This window comes from Marmota monax, unplaced genomic scaffold (assembly GCF_021218885.2).
Source record: "Marmota monax isolate L192 unplaced genomic scaffold, Marmota_monax_Labrador192_F-V1.1 WCK01_AAM20220418_F8-fsc00059, whole genome shotgun sequence".
Lineage (NCBI taxonomy): Eukaryota > Metazoa > Chordata > Mammalia > Rodentia > Sciuridae > Marmota > Marmota monax.
The window spans coordinates 2,135,176-2,153,590 of record NW_026693595.1 but is presented as its reverse complement, the minus strand read 5'-3'; the positions used below and the strand labels follow the sequence as shown (position 1 = coordinate 2,153,590).

The following is an 18,415-nucleotide window of genomic DNA, read 5'->3' as shown; positions in this document are numbered from 1 at the left end:
AAACCTTGAGAATGAGATGGACATCCAGATACAGGAGGCATTCAGATCCCCAAATAAACAAGACAAAAATAACCTCTCCATAACACATAATTAAAATGGCAAACACAAATAACAAGGGTAGAATCTTAAAAGATTCAATAGAAAACCAAAGGTATCCTTCAAAATGAAAATAGAAATAAAAACCTCTGACACACACCTGTAATGCCAGTGGCTCTGGAGGCAGAGGCAGGGAGATCTAAGTTTAAACCCAGTCTCAGAAACTTAGCAAGACCCTAAGCAACTCAGTGAGATCCTGTCTCTAAATATAATATAAAAAAGAGCCCGGGAAGTGGCTCAGTGGTTAAGTGTCCCTGGGTTCAATCTCTGCCACAAAAACAAAAACAAACAAAAAAAACAAGCAAACAAACAACAACAACAAAAAACTTCCAAGATAGGCAGAAACTAAAAGAATTTCTTACTACTAATCTGGCACTGCAAAATTTACTTCCACACAAGAAGAAATCAAAACAAAACTCCAGAGCTCACAAGTGAACAGATCTCATTTGAAGAATAGAAACAAAATCAAATTAAAAATTAAAAATAAATCAAAATGGCAGGAATTAATAAACATATCTCTATAATAACTTTTATTGTAAATGGTTTCAATTCTCCAATCAAAAAACATAGACTGGAAGAATGGACTAAAAAACAAGACCTAACTCTATGTTGTTTGCAAGAGGCTCAGCTTACAGGCAAAGACAGTCACAGGCTAAAAGTAAAAAGGGAGAAATTGATAGTCCATGCAAATGTATCCTGAAAATAAGCAGAAGTAGCTACTCTCATATCCAACAAAGCAGAATTCAAGCCAAAATTAATCAGAAGAGACAAAAAAGTTTACTTTATATTAGTAAAAGAAAAAATCCAATAAGAAGATATAATGATAGTAAATAATTATGCCTCAGATGTTGGTGCACCTAAGTACATGAAAGAGAGTATTTGAATTAAAAACTCAGATAAGCCCCAGTACAATAATACAGAGTGATTTAAATATGCCTCTCTTACAAATAGAAAAGTCATCCAAATATAAACTCAGTAAAGATTCTTTGAACACAAAAAAATTACAAACCAAATGGACTTAATAGACATCTATAGAATATTCAATTCAACCACAGACAAATGCACTTTCTTTTCAGCAGTTTATGGAAAAGTCTGACAGACCATATTTTAGGCCACAAAGCAACTCATAGCAAATATGAAAAAAATGATATAATCCCTTGCATCTTATTAGATTATAATGGAATAAAACTAGAAATCTATAGCAAAAACCATATAGAAACTATATAAACACATGGAGATTGAACATTATACTTTTAAATGATGAACGGGTGATAGAGGAAATTGGGGAAAATTTTAAAATTCTAAGAATCAAACAAGCATAGTGATTCAACATACCAGGACCTCTGGGAAACTATAAAGGCAGTTCTCATAGGAACATTTGTAACTATGAGGGCCCACATAATATTAGAAAGATTCCAAATAATCAACCTAATGATGCATCTCAAAGCCCTTGAAAAAGATGAGCAAACCATTTCCAAACAAGTAGAAGAAAGGAAATAATTAGATCATAGATAAAATAAATGAAATTGGAAATAAAAAACCACAACAGGTCAATAAAATGAAGACTTAGTTCTTTGAAATGATAAACAGCCCTTAGCCAAACTAACCAAAAGAAAAATAGAGATTGGGTACAGTAGTACATGCCTGTAATCCCAGGGACTCAGGAGGCTGAGACAGGAGGATCGCCAGTTCAAAGCCAGCCTCAGCAATAGTGAGGCACTCAGCAATTCAGTAAGACCCCGTCTCTAAATAAAATACAAAGTAAGGTTGGGGATGTGGCTCAATGGTTGAGTGTCCCTGCATTCAATCCCCAGTACCATCCCTGACAAAAAGAAGAAGAAAAAGAAAAAAAGAGAGAAGGCCCAAATTAATGAAGTTAGACATTAAAAGAGGAGAAATCACTACAGACAGACATCACAGAAATCCAAAGGATCATTAGGGATGATTTTAAAAGTTTATACTCAAATAAGTTTGAAAAGCTAGAAGAAATGGTATTCTAGACATATACAATCTGCCAAGACTGAAACAAGAGGACATAGGAAACCTAAACAGACTAATAACCAGCAATGAGATAAATGCATTAATAAAAAGTGTTCCAACAAAGAAAAGCCCAGATGGATTCTCAGCTGAATTCTATCAGACCTTTAAAGAAGAACTAATGCCAATGTGACTCAAATTATTACATAAAATAGAAAGAGATGTAATAGTTACAAATTCATTTTATAAAGCCAGTATCACTCATACCAAAACCAGATATGAACATATAAACAAAACTACAAATATGCAAACATCCTTAATAAAATATTAGCAAATCATATTCAACAACATTCAAGATGATTGTATATCATGTCCAAGTTGGTTTTATCCCAGAGATGCAAGGATGGTTTAACATATGCAAATCAGCAAATGTAATTCATCACATAATTAAGGACAAAAATCACCTGGTCATTGAAAAATTCACCTATTTATGATAAAAAAATTCAAGAAACTAGGGGTAGAAGGAACCTAATTCAACATCATACAGGTAATATACAAAACAAAACAAAACAAAACAACCCAAAGCCAACCTCATAGTAAATGGGGAAAAACTGAAAGCACTTCATTTAAAATCTGGAACAAGATAAGGATATCCAATCTCACCACTGCTATTTAAAACAGTACTATAAATTCTAGCCAGAATGATTAGGCAATAGAAGTAAATTAAAGGGACAAATATAGGAGGAAAAAAAAGCCAAATTATCACTATTTTCAGATGATATTACTATATATTTAAAAGATCCAAAAAGCTCCACTGGAAGATTGCTAGAGCTAATAAACAAATTTGGCAAAGTAGCAGATTACAAAATCAACATATAAAAATCAACAGCTTTCCTATATACCAACAATGAATCTGCTGAGAATGAAATCAGGGAAACAACCCCATTTACAATAACCTCAAAAAATAAATTAAAATACCTAGGAATAAATCTAACCAAGGAGGTGAAATCCCTCTATAATAAAAACTATAGAACACTAAAGAAAGAAATTGAAGACCTCAGAAGATGTATAGAACTCCCATGTTCATTTTAAATAATTGTTAAAATGGCCATAATATCAAAAAGCAATATACAGATTCAGTGCAATCCCCATGAAAATATCAATGACATTCTTCACAGAAAAAAAAAAAATTCTAGAATTCATCTGAAAGAATAAAAGACTCAGAATAGCCAAAAAATTCTAAGCCCCCCCACCAAACAAAAACAAAAACAAACCCACAATGCTGGAGGCATCACAATCGTACTACAGAGCTAAGTAAAAAACAATGACAAAACAAACAAAAAACTCATTTTTTTAAAGATGGCAAAGCACAGGAGGTCATTTTCCCATCTGCTCTGTGGAATGAAACCAAGAAAGCAGATAGGCAGTTTCTCTGCAAGGTGGGTGAACAAAAAAAAAGTGGGGGGGACTTTACTGGAATTTAAAATGGGACATTCAAAGCAGATTAGGGACTCAGGAGGTTGGATATAATAAAATAAGGAAGAAATCCCCAGTGGCACAGCCACTGCTGCCAGGCCAGAAACACCAGCCAGAGTGGTCCCTCAGTGAACATAGTAGAGGGACAAGGGAATTAACAGAAGCTGCATTTTTAAACACTCCATATCTTGGATATGGAGTGTTTAGAAATCAAGGACATTACCAGGCAAACCTGAAAGTCACATTGCATAATATCAGTGTGCAAGGAAAGAGGCCGCCATATCTCCTGGCAGGGTGCAGAGGACAAAGAGAGTAACTACTTGCAGCTGCTGTGTGGGGGTTGAGGGGGCTGATTTCTGGCAAACCCGAGTTGGCCCAGTAAACACACTGCATGGTAGAGTGTGCTTAAGTGACGGGGAGAAAATCAAATGTAGAGAGGATTACACAGGGGACAACTGGTCATGGAAACCCACCCAGCTCTACCCCTCCCCTCCAATCTGACTGCTTGTGAGACCCACTGGGAGAGACATATCTGGCTGGGAACTCAGAAGGACAGGGACAGGAGATTTTTTTGAGACTGAACCCAAGACCTGGAATAGAGGGGTCTGAAAGAGACATAGGGGACCGAGAATTGGGTCCCCAGCCACACAAGTGGAACCCAGGGGAGATCCCTGCAATACAGTCTTCCAGTGTGGATCAGCAAGTACTGGGCACTGGAGGTATGCTGCTTTAAAATCTCCAGACCAATTGGCATTCAGTGAAGAGCATAGAGCCCACCTAACCCTAACCCTGCCTCCAGGAATTCTGCCTACAGGATAACCTCTATCACTCCAGCAATCCAGAGGACCTCACCTAAAACTGCTGAGAAGAGAAACTGAGACTATTTTGAACTCCAAAGGAAAGAATTCTTTAACTTTTCATCAAAATTTTTGTAAAATTCTTTTTCTCTGTTTAATTATGTCCTTAATGGTACATGGACATTTATACATATTCATATTCGGTTTTTTTTTTCTCACTTGTAGCATTTTTGAAGCCAGTTGTTTCTCATGGATTATTTTTTTGTGAACTAGGATATTTCATTAGTATATTTAGGGATTTTTTTGTATTCTTTTGTTTATAATTTTTTAAAAACTTTTACTTTATATATATAAACACACATATGTGTGTGTGTGTGTATTCCAGTTTCCCTTGATTCTCTTTTCTTCCACTAACAGCCAACCTCTATTATTCTCTTTCACCCTTTAATTTTTTTTACTTCTTATCTCCTCCTCCTTCATAATCATCACATCCTATATCACTTCTGTTCTTTCCCTGTCCACCATTTGAATTTATAAACCCTTTTGCAAACTTGCTGTTTTTATTATAGGCAATAACTGATCATATCATTTTGGCTAATAGTGATAATTAACATTGTAGACAGCATAGTAAGAACTATTTGGTTTAATACAGTATATTGCCTGTTTGGTTGTTATTATTTGTCTCCACCTAAACAGTGAGGTACTGGAAACCTTGAGGGACACTATTAAGTCCTCAAGGTAGAAACTCTACTGCTTCAGATCCATACTGTTAGATGGATAGACACACAAACACCATGAAAAAGCAAGGGAACAAATCACCCTAAGCAAACCAAGGTACTCCAGTAATAGAATTCATCAACACTATAGTGGAAGAAATGTCAGAGAAGGAGTTTAGAACGCAGACAGTTAAACTTATCTGTGAAGGATGGTAAAAGAAATGAAATCAGAGAAAATACAGGAAGTGAAAAATCATTTCAATAAAGAGGCAGAGATTCGGAAAAAAAAAAAAAAAAACCACCAACCACCACCAATCCTAAGAATGAAGGAAATAATAAACCAAATTAAAAATTCAATAGAGGGGCTGGGATTTTGGCTCAGCAGTAGAGCGCTCACCTAGCACATGGAAGGCCCTGGGTTCGATCCTAAACACCACATAAAAATAAACAAAATAAAGGTATTGTGTACAATTAAGAAATAAATATTTTAAAAAAATTCAATAGAAAGTATCATCAACAGACTAGATCACTTGGAAGAAAGAACCTCTGGCAATGAAGACAAAATATATAATCATGAAAATAGAGTTGACCACAGAGAGAACATATTTAAAAACCATGAACAGAACTTCCAAGAACTATGGGATAACATGAAAAGACCAAATTGAAGATTTATCAGGATAAATGAAGGTGTAGATACAAACCAAAGGAATGCACAATGTTTTCAATGAAATAATATCAGAAAAATTCCCAAACCTATGGAATGACATGGAAAATCAAATACAAGAGGTTTACAGGACCCCCAAATGTGCACAATTACCACAGACCTACACCAAGACCCATTATAATGAAAATGCCTAACATACAGAATAAGAATAGAATTTTAAATGCTGTAAGAGAAAAACATCAAATTACATACAGCGGGGAACCAATTCAGATCTCAGTTGATTTCTCAACCCAGACACTCAAAGCTAGGATGTCCTGGAGTAACAAATACCAAGCTCTGAAAGAAAATGGATGCCAACCAAGAATCCTATATCCAGCAAAATTAAGCTTCAGATTTGAAGATGAATTACAAAGATTCCATGACAAACAAAAGTTAAAAAGAATTTACAGCTAGGAAGCCTGCACTATAGAACATTCTTAACAAAATATTCCATGAAGATAAAAATTTTTTAAAGTGAAAACTAGCAAAGGGAAGAACTACACTAAAGGAATTGTCAATCAAAGGAGAAACTAACGTAAATTAACAACTAGAAATAAATCCAAATGACCAGGAATACAAATCATATCTCAATAATAACCTTGAATATTAATGGCTAAACTCATCAATCAAGAGACATAGACTGGCAGATTGAATTCAAAATCATGACCCAACAATATGCTGTCTCCAAGAGACTCATCTCATAGGCAAAGACATTTACATACTAAAGGTGAAAGGATGAGAAAAAGCATATCATTCACATGGATCATGTAAACATGAAGGGGTTTCTATCCTCATGTCAGATAAAGTGGACATTAAGCCAAAGTTACTTAGAAGGGACAAAGAAGGCCATTTCATACTGCTTAAGGGAATTATACATCAACAAGACCTAACAATTGTAAATATTTATGCCCCAAACAATGGAGCATCTACATATATCAAACAAACCCTTCTCAATTTCAAGAATCAAATAGACCACAACTCAGTAGTACTGGTTAACTTTAACATGCCTCTGTCACCACTGGATAGAGCCTCCAAACAAAAACTAAATAAAAAAGCTATAGAAGTAAAAACTACAATTGATAATTTAGATTTAACATATACAGAATATTTCATCCATCAATGACTGAATACACTTTTATCTCAGCAGCACATGGATCCTTCTCTAATATAGACCATGTTATATAAGCTATCACAGATGTTGCCATACAATTGTAATGTCACCTTAATATATTTTTAGCATCTGTAGGATGTTTTTCTGTTGTTTTGTTTTTGTTTTGGTACCAGGGATTGAACTCAGAGGCACTTGACCACTGAGCCACAATGTAGAGTTATTTTGATAGGTCCCTTTCCATTGTTATTTTTTACCTTGATTAGACTTATCAAATTTTAGCTATTTCTTCTCTATTTCATATATTTCTGCTCCTACTCTTATTTTTTCCTTCCTACTACATAATTTGAAATATGGTTGTTATTTTATTCTTTCTGATGCAAGTACTTTGTTAAAATGTTCATCTGAATACTGTTTCATCCCAGAAATCCTGATATTTTAAGCTTTTATTATCACTTCGTTCAAAGCACTTTTTACTTACTTTTTTTGGTGCTTCCTTGACCTCTGAGACACTTATAATTGTACCATTTAATTTTGAAATAGTTGACATGTTGGGATGGGGTCTGTATATCTTAAGGTGGTTGATTTCTAATGTAATAAATCATGCAGGAAACACAGTCTGCATGACTTCAAATTCTTAAAAATGTAATGGAAAAATAAAGAATAAAAATTGCATTGCACTACCATAAAACCAGACATATAGACCAATGGTACATTAGAAGACACGGAGACACACCCACTTAGATACACTCATCTGATCCTTGATGAAAGGGCCCAAAACACACATTGGAGAAAAGTCAGTCTTTTTAACAAATGATGCTGGGAAATTGGTTATCCATATGTGGAAGGATGAGACTAGACTCTTATCTCTCACCCTTCACAAAATTCAACTCAAAATGGATCAAATGCCAGGGCTGTGGCTGTGGCTCAGTAGTACAGCACTCGCCTGGCATATGTGAGGCACTGAGTTTGATCCTCAGCACCACATAAAAATAAATACATTGTGTCCACCTACAACAACAAAATCAAATACCTATGCTTTAGACCAGAAACTATACAATTTCTGTAAGAAAACATTCCAACAAATAGGATGACTTCCTCTAAAGCCCAGGAAATGCCAAGAGTTAATAAATGGGATGGCATCAAATTTAAAAGCTTCTGCACAGCAAAGGAAACAAATACTAATGTGAAGAGAACCCCTACAGAATGGTGGAAAAATCATTCCTAGCTACTCTTCAGGGAGAGTTTCAATACCCAGAATATATAAAGAACTAAAATAAATTAACAAATGAGCAAATGAATGAAACAAAAACTTCTCAAAAGAATACAAACGGCCAACAAATATATGAAAAAATATTCAACATCATTAGCAATTAAGGAAATGCAAATCAAATCTACCCTACCCTGAGATTTCATTTCATTCCAGTCAGAATGGCAGCCATCAAGAATACAAACAATAATAAATGCTGAAGATGATATAGAGAAAGAGACATTTATTACATTTCTGGTGGGACTGTACATTATGTATAACCACTATGGAGTTTCCTGAAAAGACTAGGAATAGAACCACCATACAACCCAGTTATACCAATTCTCAGCATTTATCCTAAAAACTTGAAGTCATCATTCTATAGTGATAGAGGCACACCTATGTTCAGTGCAGCAATTCATAACAAACTATTGAACCTCCCTAGTTGTCCATCAATGCATGAAGAACATGTGGTATATATACACAAAAGTTTTATTCAGCTATAAAGAATAAAATTATGGGGCTGGGATTGTAGCTCAGTGGTAGAGCACTTGCCTAGCATGTGTGAGGCACTGGGTTCGAACCTCAGTACCACATAAAATAAATAAATAAAAGTAATGTGCCCATATACAACTAAAAAATTATTATGGCTTTTTGCAGGAAAATGGATATACTTTAGAACATTAAGCAAACTCAGGTCAAGGGTCATGTTTTCTCTCATGTGGACACTAAAGAAGAAAAAGAAGTAAAATGGGGGAGGGATCTCATAAAAATGGGAGATTAAAGTACAAGAGACCAGAGTGAGAGAAAATTGGAGGGAAAAGAAGAAATACTGGAGAATGATATTGTATACATTATACATACACTATATAATATGTATGTACAAGTATGCAACAACAAATTCCACCATTATGTACAACTATTGTGCACCAATAAAAAATGTGGAAAAAATTGAACTATCTTATGTTCTAGCAATCCCACTACTGGTTACACATCCAAAGGAAAAATAATCAGTATGCTAATGATATCTACAGTCTTGTGTTTATTGTAGCACTAGTCACAAAAATGAAGATATAAAAATCAACCATATATATACAACAGGACTCCATTTAGCCATAAAAACAATTTAAAAATATAGAAAGTAGGTAATTGCCTTGGGCCAACAAGTGGAGCTGGAAGGTATGTGGAATGGCTACTAATAGTTATAAAATTTATTATGTGATGAAAATGCTCTAGAATTGACCCTAATGGTTAGATACCTAAATATACTAAGAGCCATTGGATTATACACTTCAAATGGGTGAATTGCATATTAACCACAAGTCAACAAAGCTGCTAAAATGGCACAAAAGTTTATAGAAATGTGAAAGTACTCCTTATCCCATTATCCTCAGAAATGTCAACTTTTTTCTAGAGTTAATTTATTATGTTCCTTCTGTCTTATTTTGTGTGCATATTTTAATGAATTCACTATGTATTACTCTGAAATTGTTCTTATCATCTACAAAATATTTCTTGAAGCTCTTTCCAGTCAGTACATTTCAAATGACAGAATCCCATCATAGGGATTTTTTTCCTACCATCATGCAGAATTTAGATTATTTTTAACACTTTACTATTTGATCTCTCCTGACCAAAAAAAAAAAAAAAAACCAAACTTTTTATATACACATCTTTGGGCAAATAACCTAGTTTTGTAAGATATATTCAAAGAAGCAAACTTATTGGCAACACTTTATATTAACAGATAAGAAAGTCCATTTGCTAATAGAATAATATGGTCTACTATGTGCCTGACACTGTTTTGGGCATTAGGAATACAATAGTTGGCAAAATAGATACATTTTCCTACACTCAGAGTTAAACAAAAGGGAAAAAAACTTCCCGTTTTATTTTTTTCCACAATTTCACTTCTTACCAAACTTTGAATAACAGTACAAGTGAAATGAACAAACTACCATTATTCTAATGATCTTTTCAATCTACCTTAAGATAAGGTTGAAAATCAAACAAGATGATTCATGGAAAGTACTTAGAACATTGCTTGACAATAAGCAGTACGAGGTAGATACTATTTATTATTTCTCATTTTACAGGTTAGAAACCTGAGGCTTAGAGATGAAAAATAACTTGTTTAATGCTACATAGGTAGAAAGTGGCAGTACAGTCTTTAAAACCATTTCTAACCACAATGACAGACACTGTCTTCTGTTCTTATTGTCAACCCATATTTACATATTGCAGTACATACAAAATGTCAAAAATTTTCCCTCTAGCATTTACTACCTTTTCTGAATTTTGGATTTACTGTCATCACCAACAAAAAAATATACAAGTAAGGACAAGTTACTAAATTACAAAGCCAACATTCTGGATGCAGTACAAATGTTAATTAACTTAGTCATTGATACTTAACTACAAAACAAATTGCTTTTTTTTTTTAACAATGAAAAGTGTTAAATTACTTGTGACAAAGTCATCAATGGAGAATAATGAAAACAAAGCTAATTAACAGGCATTGCTTCAGTTCAAATTAGTAATTTCCTTTAAACAGGAATACTAACATTGATCTAGTGGTTCTCAACCCTGTATGCACATTAAAGAAATGGAGGAAAGAAAGTTGTGTTTAAAAAAATAGTAATATCTAAGGGCCACCTCAGAATAATTGAGCATCTCTAAAATGGGGCCCAGGCAAAGATTTGTAAAGTGCTGTCAGTGTTGAGAACTACAGGTCTAAAGTAATAAGCAATAAAAAACCGTGCCCTCAAATCAATTCAAAACCAACAAAGTGGTCATGATAAATTTCTTTCCTTTTATATTGGAAAAGGAGGAGGTGACCAGGCGCTGACTTACTTTTCACTTTTCTTTATCCATTTTTGACTAACCATAGCAGAGTTCAACAAATATCAAATATTGGAAGTTATTTAAACCCAAATTGAAATTCTCACTACTTTTCATTTTTACAAAACTTTAAAAACAATACTACCTTTCAAAGAACCCCCACATTTTAAGTTTGCATAGATGTTCAAGTCAGTTATTTGTTCAACTAAGAAGAGTCAGTAAGATGTATTAGAAATTATTTTATTAATAAGTTATTATAAAATGATATTCATGAGCCACAAACTTTTTGGTGCAGATGAGAGAAAGATTTGAGTATTTTCCATGCATTCCTAAAACTTCTAGAATCCTTTTTTGTAAGGTCAGTTTCTTAAAAGTCAGAACCTAAACAAAACTTGCTTCTTTAAAAATATATACATAAATATTTTGCCTATCACTCTGCTATATTGTTGACAAATCCCTATTAGTAGGTCAGTAGCAACTACAGGCATTTATCTTCAAAACAACCTTTCCTCATTTTTCAGGTTTGGAAATGATACTACATCAAGTATGGAAAACAACTTTTTCCTAAAAAATACATGAATTCACTTAAGAGATGTCTCCTCAAATTCAGGAAATCCCATTTCTTCAGCTCTTTATGTCAGGACTCCATGTCAATCTCAACCACTTCATTCTTGCCCTCAAGTGTTGCTTCTGTCTGGTTGTTTTCACTCACATCTTCGATGTCTGACAGATCAATAGGTGGTAAAGGATTTCTCCAGTACTGGAAAGTATTATACTGCCAAAATTCTTCATTGTGCTTTAAGAAAAAGAGACAAAAACACACCAGTAACTCAGAAGGTTTCCCCCCCAAGAAACAAATTTCCTTGTTTTAAAAAAGCAAACTCAATAGACCTTGTAGTACTTCACTTTGCATTTTAAATGTATGCATTTTAAATTTTGTCTAATGAAAATACTTCATGTATTCAATTAAATCTGCACATTTTAATATTTATGGGTTGTGAAAGTATTTGCTAATAGTGTAAATTTTAAAAAATTTCATCCACAAATAGCTTTCTAGAATTTTCTAATTTTTCATCCAAAGAAAATGTTTGGCAGAGTGCAGTGGTGCATGCCTGTAATCCCAGCAGCTCAGGAGGCTGTGGCAGGGGGATCAAAGTTCAAAGCCAGCCTCAGCAACTTAGCAAGACCCTAAGCAACTCAGCAAGACCCTTTCTCTAAATAAAATATAAAAAAGAGGGCAGGGAATGTGGCTCAGTGGTTAGGCACCCCTGGGTTCAATCTCTGGTACCCCCATCAAATGTCTAAAAATGATCTTAAATTTTAAATTTAATAAGAAAAATAAGATTTTATACACACACACCCTTATAACTTATTTTTGGTCTTTATTCTGAAGTTTGGTGTTTTAAAGCAGTGTAGGATATAAACATGGTGAACAGAAAGAAAATGTTAAGTTGATCATTAAAGATATCCTTTCATAGAAGGTATAACTTTTAAATCAATATATCAAAATTTATCAATCCAAATGAGTGATGGCCTCTTAAAAATTTAGTAGCTTACTCTAAATGACTAAAAAATTAATCCAAGTAATTGAAGTTAAAAATTGGCACAGAATTTTAAGCATCCCCAAAATACTCTGTATAAAGAAAGTGGCACTGGAATTACATGAAGGCTTACATGGTCATAATTCTGAAAATTAACACCATTCTCAGATCAATATCCAAATATATTCTACTATGTTGTGCTTTTATTTCAAGTTTATATTTGTTATAGCAGCACTGTCTTAACAAAAATATCATGGGAATTACATATGTACTTTAAAATTTTCTGGTAACCAAAGCCAAAAAAGAAAGAACCAGGGGAAATAATCTAAATATCTTTTTTATAATATTTTTGGTACTGGGAATTAAACTTAAGGGTGCTTTACTACTGAAAGACATTCCCAGTCCATTTTATTTTGTGACAAGACCTAAGTTGCTGTTGGCCTTGAATTTGTGATCCTCCTGACTCAGCTGCCCAAAATGCTGGGATTATAGGCAGGCACCACCATGCCCAGCTACCTTAACATCTTATTTGACTTAGTATATCTAAAACATTAACATACCCAATATTTTTTAAATTAATATAATACATCCTTTCTAGGTTTTCAAACCTGGCATGCATTTTATACTTCCAGCACTATTCAGACCAGCCACACTTCCAATGCTTGTTGGCTATGGGTATTTAAGGATTATTGTACTGGAGAGCACAAGTTTACAAGAAAGTCTCAGAGGGAAGTTCATCCTGTGCCTTAAAATTTAAGGCTTAAAGAATGAAGCCTTTGGGGAATTTCTTAATATTGGGATAAAGATGTAACAAGTCAAAAATTTATAAACTTTCACTTCAATAAAATGAGGTTAAAGTTCTAGTTCTCTTTTGGAAAATCCATTGTTAAAATTATCAACTTTATCAGTAGAACCTAGAGGATAAAAGCACAAACTTTGCCACCACACAGACCTGGGTTTGGATAACTCTGAACTTGATTTCACTGGTAACTTTGGAGTAGGACCATTGTGGGAATTTAAAGGTAGCCCAGTTATTGCTCAATACTGCTAGGTATTACATTCCCCAAATGAATATAAAACGTTAATCACCTTCTCCTTAGTGAAACATTCGCTTACTGTTAAAACAGCTATAACAGTCAACACTGATAGAGCAATGAATTTGCCTAAAATGACACTAATATGAAAAATATGTATACTTAATATGTGACTTTTTAAGTTCTCCAATAAAAACTATATCTGAAACCAATGTAGGAAATATTCTAAGGTTTCAGCACAGAAAAGAAGTACCTTGTTGCACACAGTGACCCATGCCTGTAATCCCAGGAACTCGGGAAGCCAAGGCAGGAGGACAGAGGTTTGAGACCAGCCCCAGAAACGCAATAACACCCAAAGCAAATTAGGGAGACCCTGTCTCAAAATTAATAAGATCAGTGGCAAAATGTCCCTGGGTTCAATTGCCAGTACCCTACCCCCCCTCAAAGAAGTGCCTTATTCTGCTGGTATTGCATCTTTGATTTAGAAAGAAGGTATATGAAGTAGTATTTTCTAAATGAGACCCCAGGGGTGAGGATAGGAACTTAAGCTTTATTCTCACCAACAGAAACCAGGCAGTTATTACATTGAACTGAACAAGCTTTTTCCATCTCCATGTTTTTTGCTATTTTCCCTTGTAATAAGCTATAATACCCTTAAAACAATAAGCCTGGGTCTTTGGAAGCAAAAAGTTAAGAGGGAGGCAGAAAAAAGCACATCCATCTCTTAGATTTGCAGAAGAGATGCAGCCTAAGGAAGAGACTTAACAAAAGGAATTTGAATGTTCCAGGTTTTTGCTCAAAGAAAAAGCGACAGGAGACCAGTCTCAGTGAAGAAGAAATCCCAGGAGACAAACTTCTTCCTTCCATGAGCTTGCAGCAACTAATGGAAATTGAGCACTGCCGGATCTAGTCAATTGTGTAACACAACTAGCTGTTTCTAGGAGATTCTAAGCAAGTGTCTTTATGTCACTCTACTTTTTTGCCTGTTATTTTCGTATTTCCCTCTTATCAGTTCTATGGCAGATGGCACATACCACATTGTGGTAGGAAAGACAAGCCTTCATATGGGTGGGGTCCCAACAATCATCTCAAGAGTATGATTTTTAACTACAAAGGACCTATCTCCATAACCAACAGGTCTGGATGACTCATTGTTTTAAGGAAGGGGATTCTGAACATCTAAAAGCATTTTGAAGAAAAAAGCCTAAATAAGGCTGATGTTTATTCTAAATTCTAAGAAAACTGAAGTAGAAGTACTTACAATTTCTAATTTCATTCAGAAATGGTGATCATAGTGATTAAGTCTAAAAGATAATTTCTCTCACAGGAAAAAATAATCTTTCCTAACTATAAAATTTGAACAAAGGAAATGCATTTTTCTTTTTTTAAATCCTGCAAGGTAGTTAATCAACTCTGTCCAAAACATTTAAGCCCACAGAACAAAGTTGAGTAGATACTATACTGTAGTGGTTGAAGACTGATGAATTCTGAGCCCCTAAACTTGATTCTTCCACCGGGGACAACTCCCCTAGTAAGTCATCCCAGAACTGGGAAAAAGCAAATTCCTAAATCTAGATCAAAGTTCCCAACAGATAACATGAGCCATAAAATAAACATTTCCTAGTAGTTATACTAAAAAAGAAAAAGATGAAATTAATATACCTTAATAGCATATAAATCATTTCTTGAGTAATCAATAGTTTATCTTTTTCTTACTAAATCTTCAAAAATCTCATGTGTTGCACGTATAGCAGCACACATTGTTTTGAACTAGTCACATTTCTAGTATTTCATAGGATCACACAACTAGAGGCTGGGCTATCTGGCAAATCAGATCTTTTAAGGATTCTTTGATGCAGAGAAGCGAAAAAGGGAAAACTTCCCCGTGATTCTCATAAATGCTTTACTTTGATGCACAAATATCAACAATCCGTCTTCATATGATGGGGTTTAACACTGAACAGTTAGAAAAGGGTTTTCCAAAGATACAAAAGGACTTCCTCTCAGCCCAAAGGGCTGTACCAAGCCTCCAACATGCCCAATTAACAGATGGCTCCCAGCCGACCACTCTGCCTCCGGTCACAGATTCTCTTCCTGGTTAACCCTACGAGGGCGAGCACTCCCTTTCCCTGACGTTTGTCGTTGAGCTGCACCCCTTGGTTCAGTCAACGTCTACAGCCTGCCCAGGCCCACGCTTCCACTTCTCCTGCAGTGCCCTGGCAGATGCTACCTCCACCTGGTCTACCAGTGTTCCTCTCAGACTCCTCCTATACTGCCAAGGCGGGCTTTGGGCGCCGCGTGCTGCCCGAGACCCGGCTTTTTGCCTTTTAGGGGGTGTTAACGGACCCAACTTGAGGGTGGGGGATCCGTTCCTTTCTGGGCGCGCAGTGGCTAGGAAAAGGGGAAGACCTTCTCCCACCAGCCCCCAACCCCTACCTGGAGCGGTGTGGCCCCCCAGTCTTCCCGCGGGGACCCTGTGCGCCCCGCCCCGTCGTCACCACCGCCCCCCGGGGGCTGGACGTCCCGGGGCTCCTCCCCTGGCCCCCGGGGCCCTCCCGGCAGCAGCGGCAGCGGTGGCTCCCCCGTCTCCAGGCCGCGGCCCTCACGCTCCCCGCCGCTCGGGGCGCTGCTGTCCCCGCTGTCGCGGCGCTTGCTGGGCGAAGCCGAAGGCTCTGACATGGCCCCTGCGTCGATTTTGCGCTTTCGCGGTAGCCCAGAATGCGAGGGCCCCGACGGCGGGATCCAAATCGGCGACGGCGGCGGCGGCTCCTCCGTGAAGTCGCAGAGCAGGAGCCGCTTCCAAGGCACGTGGAACGTCAGAGGCTCAGCCGCACGCCGCTTGGCCATGGGCCTAAGGGTTCGGGCGGAGACGGCCGGGCGCGGGACCCAGCCCCGATAGTCGCAGGGCGGAGCGCGGGACGCGCGAGAGAGGGCAAGGCCGACCGGATTATGCTGCGTCTGGAAGGTGGCGAGGGGAAGGGGGCGGGGCTGCCCGGGTAGAGTAGAGTGTCGCCCTCTTGCGCGGCCTTAGCCGCCTCAGAGGTGCGGCCCGGACGTTGGGCAGCAACCGCGAAGCGGCGGAGATTCGAACCTGCGCACAAATGTGCGCGCGCGCACTCGGGCCGACCAGACGCGGCCTCTGATTGGTGGAAGCTCGCTGCGCGCGCTCCCGAACACCCTCGCGGCCGGAAGTGCGCGTCCCGGAGGGAGGCGGGAAGGCGGCGGCGGGTCGATTAAAGACCCGGTGTAGTTGTCTGCAGGGGGCGTGACCTTTTCTCAGGCGTGGGATAGCGGTTGTAAGACTCCGGGCTGAGCCTTACATTCTACACCCTCTTAAGGGAAATTTAAGACCTTCCGAATGTATGTGTTAGTAGTATTCCCTTCCTTGTGTCAGTGACCGCGGGACGGCGCCTGGAGGTTAGGACGCAGGTTATGCAGATGCCAAATACTCTATAGTGTTAAGAGGATTCATAAGGCGTACGGGCCCAAGGAAGTATTAAAAACTAGCATGCAAAGAATCCAAAACAGTGTTCTAAGATACCTGCTGTAGAAAGTGAAGTCGGCACCATTCTTCCAAGATCTCTTGATTAAAAACTTGAAGTGGCCGACAAGATGTGCAGCTCATCCCAAACAGCTGAATAGATGGCAAGAACCAAGCCAGGAGTACAGCTTAGCTCCTCTCTTCCAACTGAAACCTAAGATTGGTTCTTATTTTGTTGGAAGCCTGAGGTCCCTGCCTTCTCTGCTATGGTCAGACTGGGACTGCAAAACCATTAGCAGCAAAATTGTATATTGTCAGGCGAAGTTACATGGAAACAACCGCAATAAATTTGCCTTAATATTTTAATTTCAGTAGTTTATGATAGACAGTACAAGTAAACAACAAAAAAAAAATGGAAGAAAACGAAACATTAACAGCTTTGAAGGGAGAAATTTATAATCCCCATAATTGGGATTGAACCCAAAGGCTCTCTATCACTCTATCATGCTTCATCCTCAACCATTTTTCTTTAGGGTCTTGCTAAATTGCAAGGCTGGCCTCAAACTTGAGATCCTCCTGCCTCAGCCTCCTGGTGCAGCAGGGATTACAGGCATGGGCCACTGTACCCAGCAGAGGAATTTATAATCTTATAGGAAAAAAAAATGTGTGCAAAGATAATTCTATGCCAGGTGGTAGGTACTGCCTAAATATTAATTACTACTTGTGCCTACCACAACAGGGGGGTGTGAAAGGTTACAGTGATTGTTTACTTATTAGCAGAAATGGGGTAATGTATAGGGTAGTAAGCAATAGATTTTGTTTGATTTTTCTTGTCTCTTCTTTGATAAGAAGAGTTTGCCATTTTCAAACTAGTGATCCAGATCAAATGAAAGAGCTTAATCCTAGCTGTTGGTTTAAAAGGTTTGAAGGGAACTCAGCTCTAGGAACAATAGAACGTAGTTAAGCTAATCATTTATTGTGTTCCTATCCCCTGACTTTCTTTTTTAAAATTGTGAAATTTATCAATATTATGCAATAGATTGTATAAAATATGCATGTAACTTAAAGAAAGATACTAAGACAGCCAGGGCTCAGTGTCAGAAATAGAGTCATACCAATACCAGAACATGACAAGCTGCCTGTGGTGCCTTTCTCACAGTAGCACTCTTTCCCTCACTCCAACTAATTCTCTTTTTGAGTTATCATTCTTTTACTTTTTATTTGTAATTTATAATACAGATGTACATCTGTATATATGTTTCTAAAACCCTTTTTTTGTTTTGTTGACTTAAAAAACAGCTTTACTGAAGTCTGACATATAGTGAACTTCATCTATTTAAAGTGTACCACTTGACATATGAATACACCTGTGAAACCATAAACAATATAATATACA

At 37.0% G+C, this 18,415-nt stretch overlaps 1 protein-coding gene across 1 annotated transcript; it reads right to left on the bottom strand.

Moving 5' to 3' along the window:
- Positions 1-8,346: 8,346 nt before the first annotated feature.
- On the bottom strand, positions 8,347-16,661 carry CUNH9orf40 (chromosome unknown C9orf40 homolog). Its single transcript, XM_046459409.2, has 2 exons — positions 15,975-16,661; positions 8,347-11,759 (listed from the first exon to the last, which is right to left on the bottom strand). The coding sequence occupies exons 1-2, from the start codon at positions 16,383-16,385 to the stop codon at positions 11,601-11,603; spliced, it is 570 nt and encodes a 189-aa protein (XP_046315365.1). The 5' UTR covers positions 16,386-16,661; the 3' UTR covers positions 8,347-11,600.
- Positions 16,662-18,415: the final 1,754 nt, after the last annotated feature.

Excerpts from the sequence above, each read along its gene's own strand:
- CUNH9orf40 (XM_046459409.2), bottom strand. The coding sequence starts at position 16,385 with ATGGCCAAGCGGCGTGCGGCTGAGCCTCTGACGTTCCACGTGCCTTGG. Across the intron at positions 11,760-15,974 it reads GGGGGGCCACACCGCTCCAG|CACAATGAAGAATTTTGGCA; the intron begins GTAGGGGTTGGG and ends TTTTTCTTAAAG.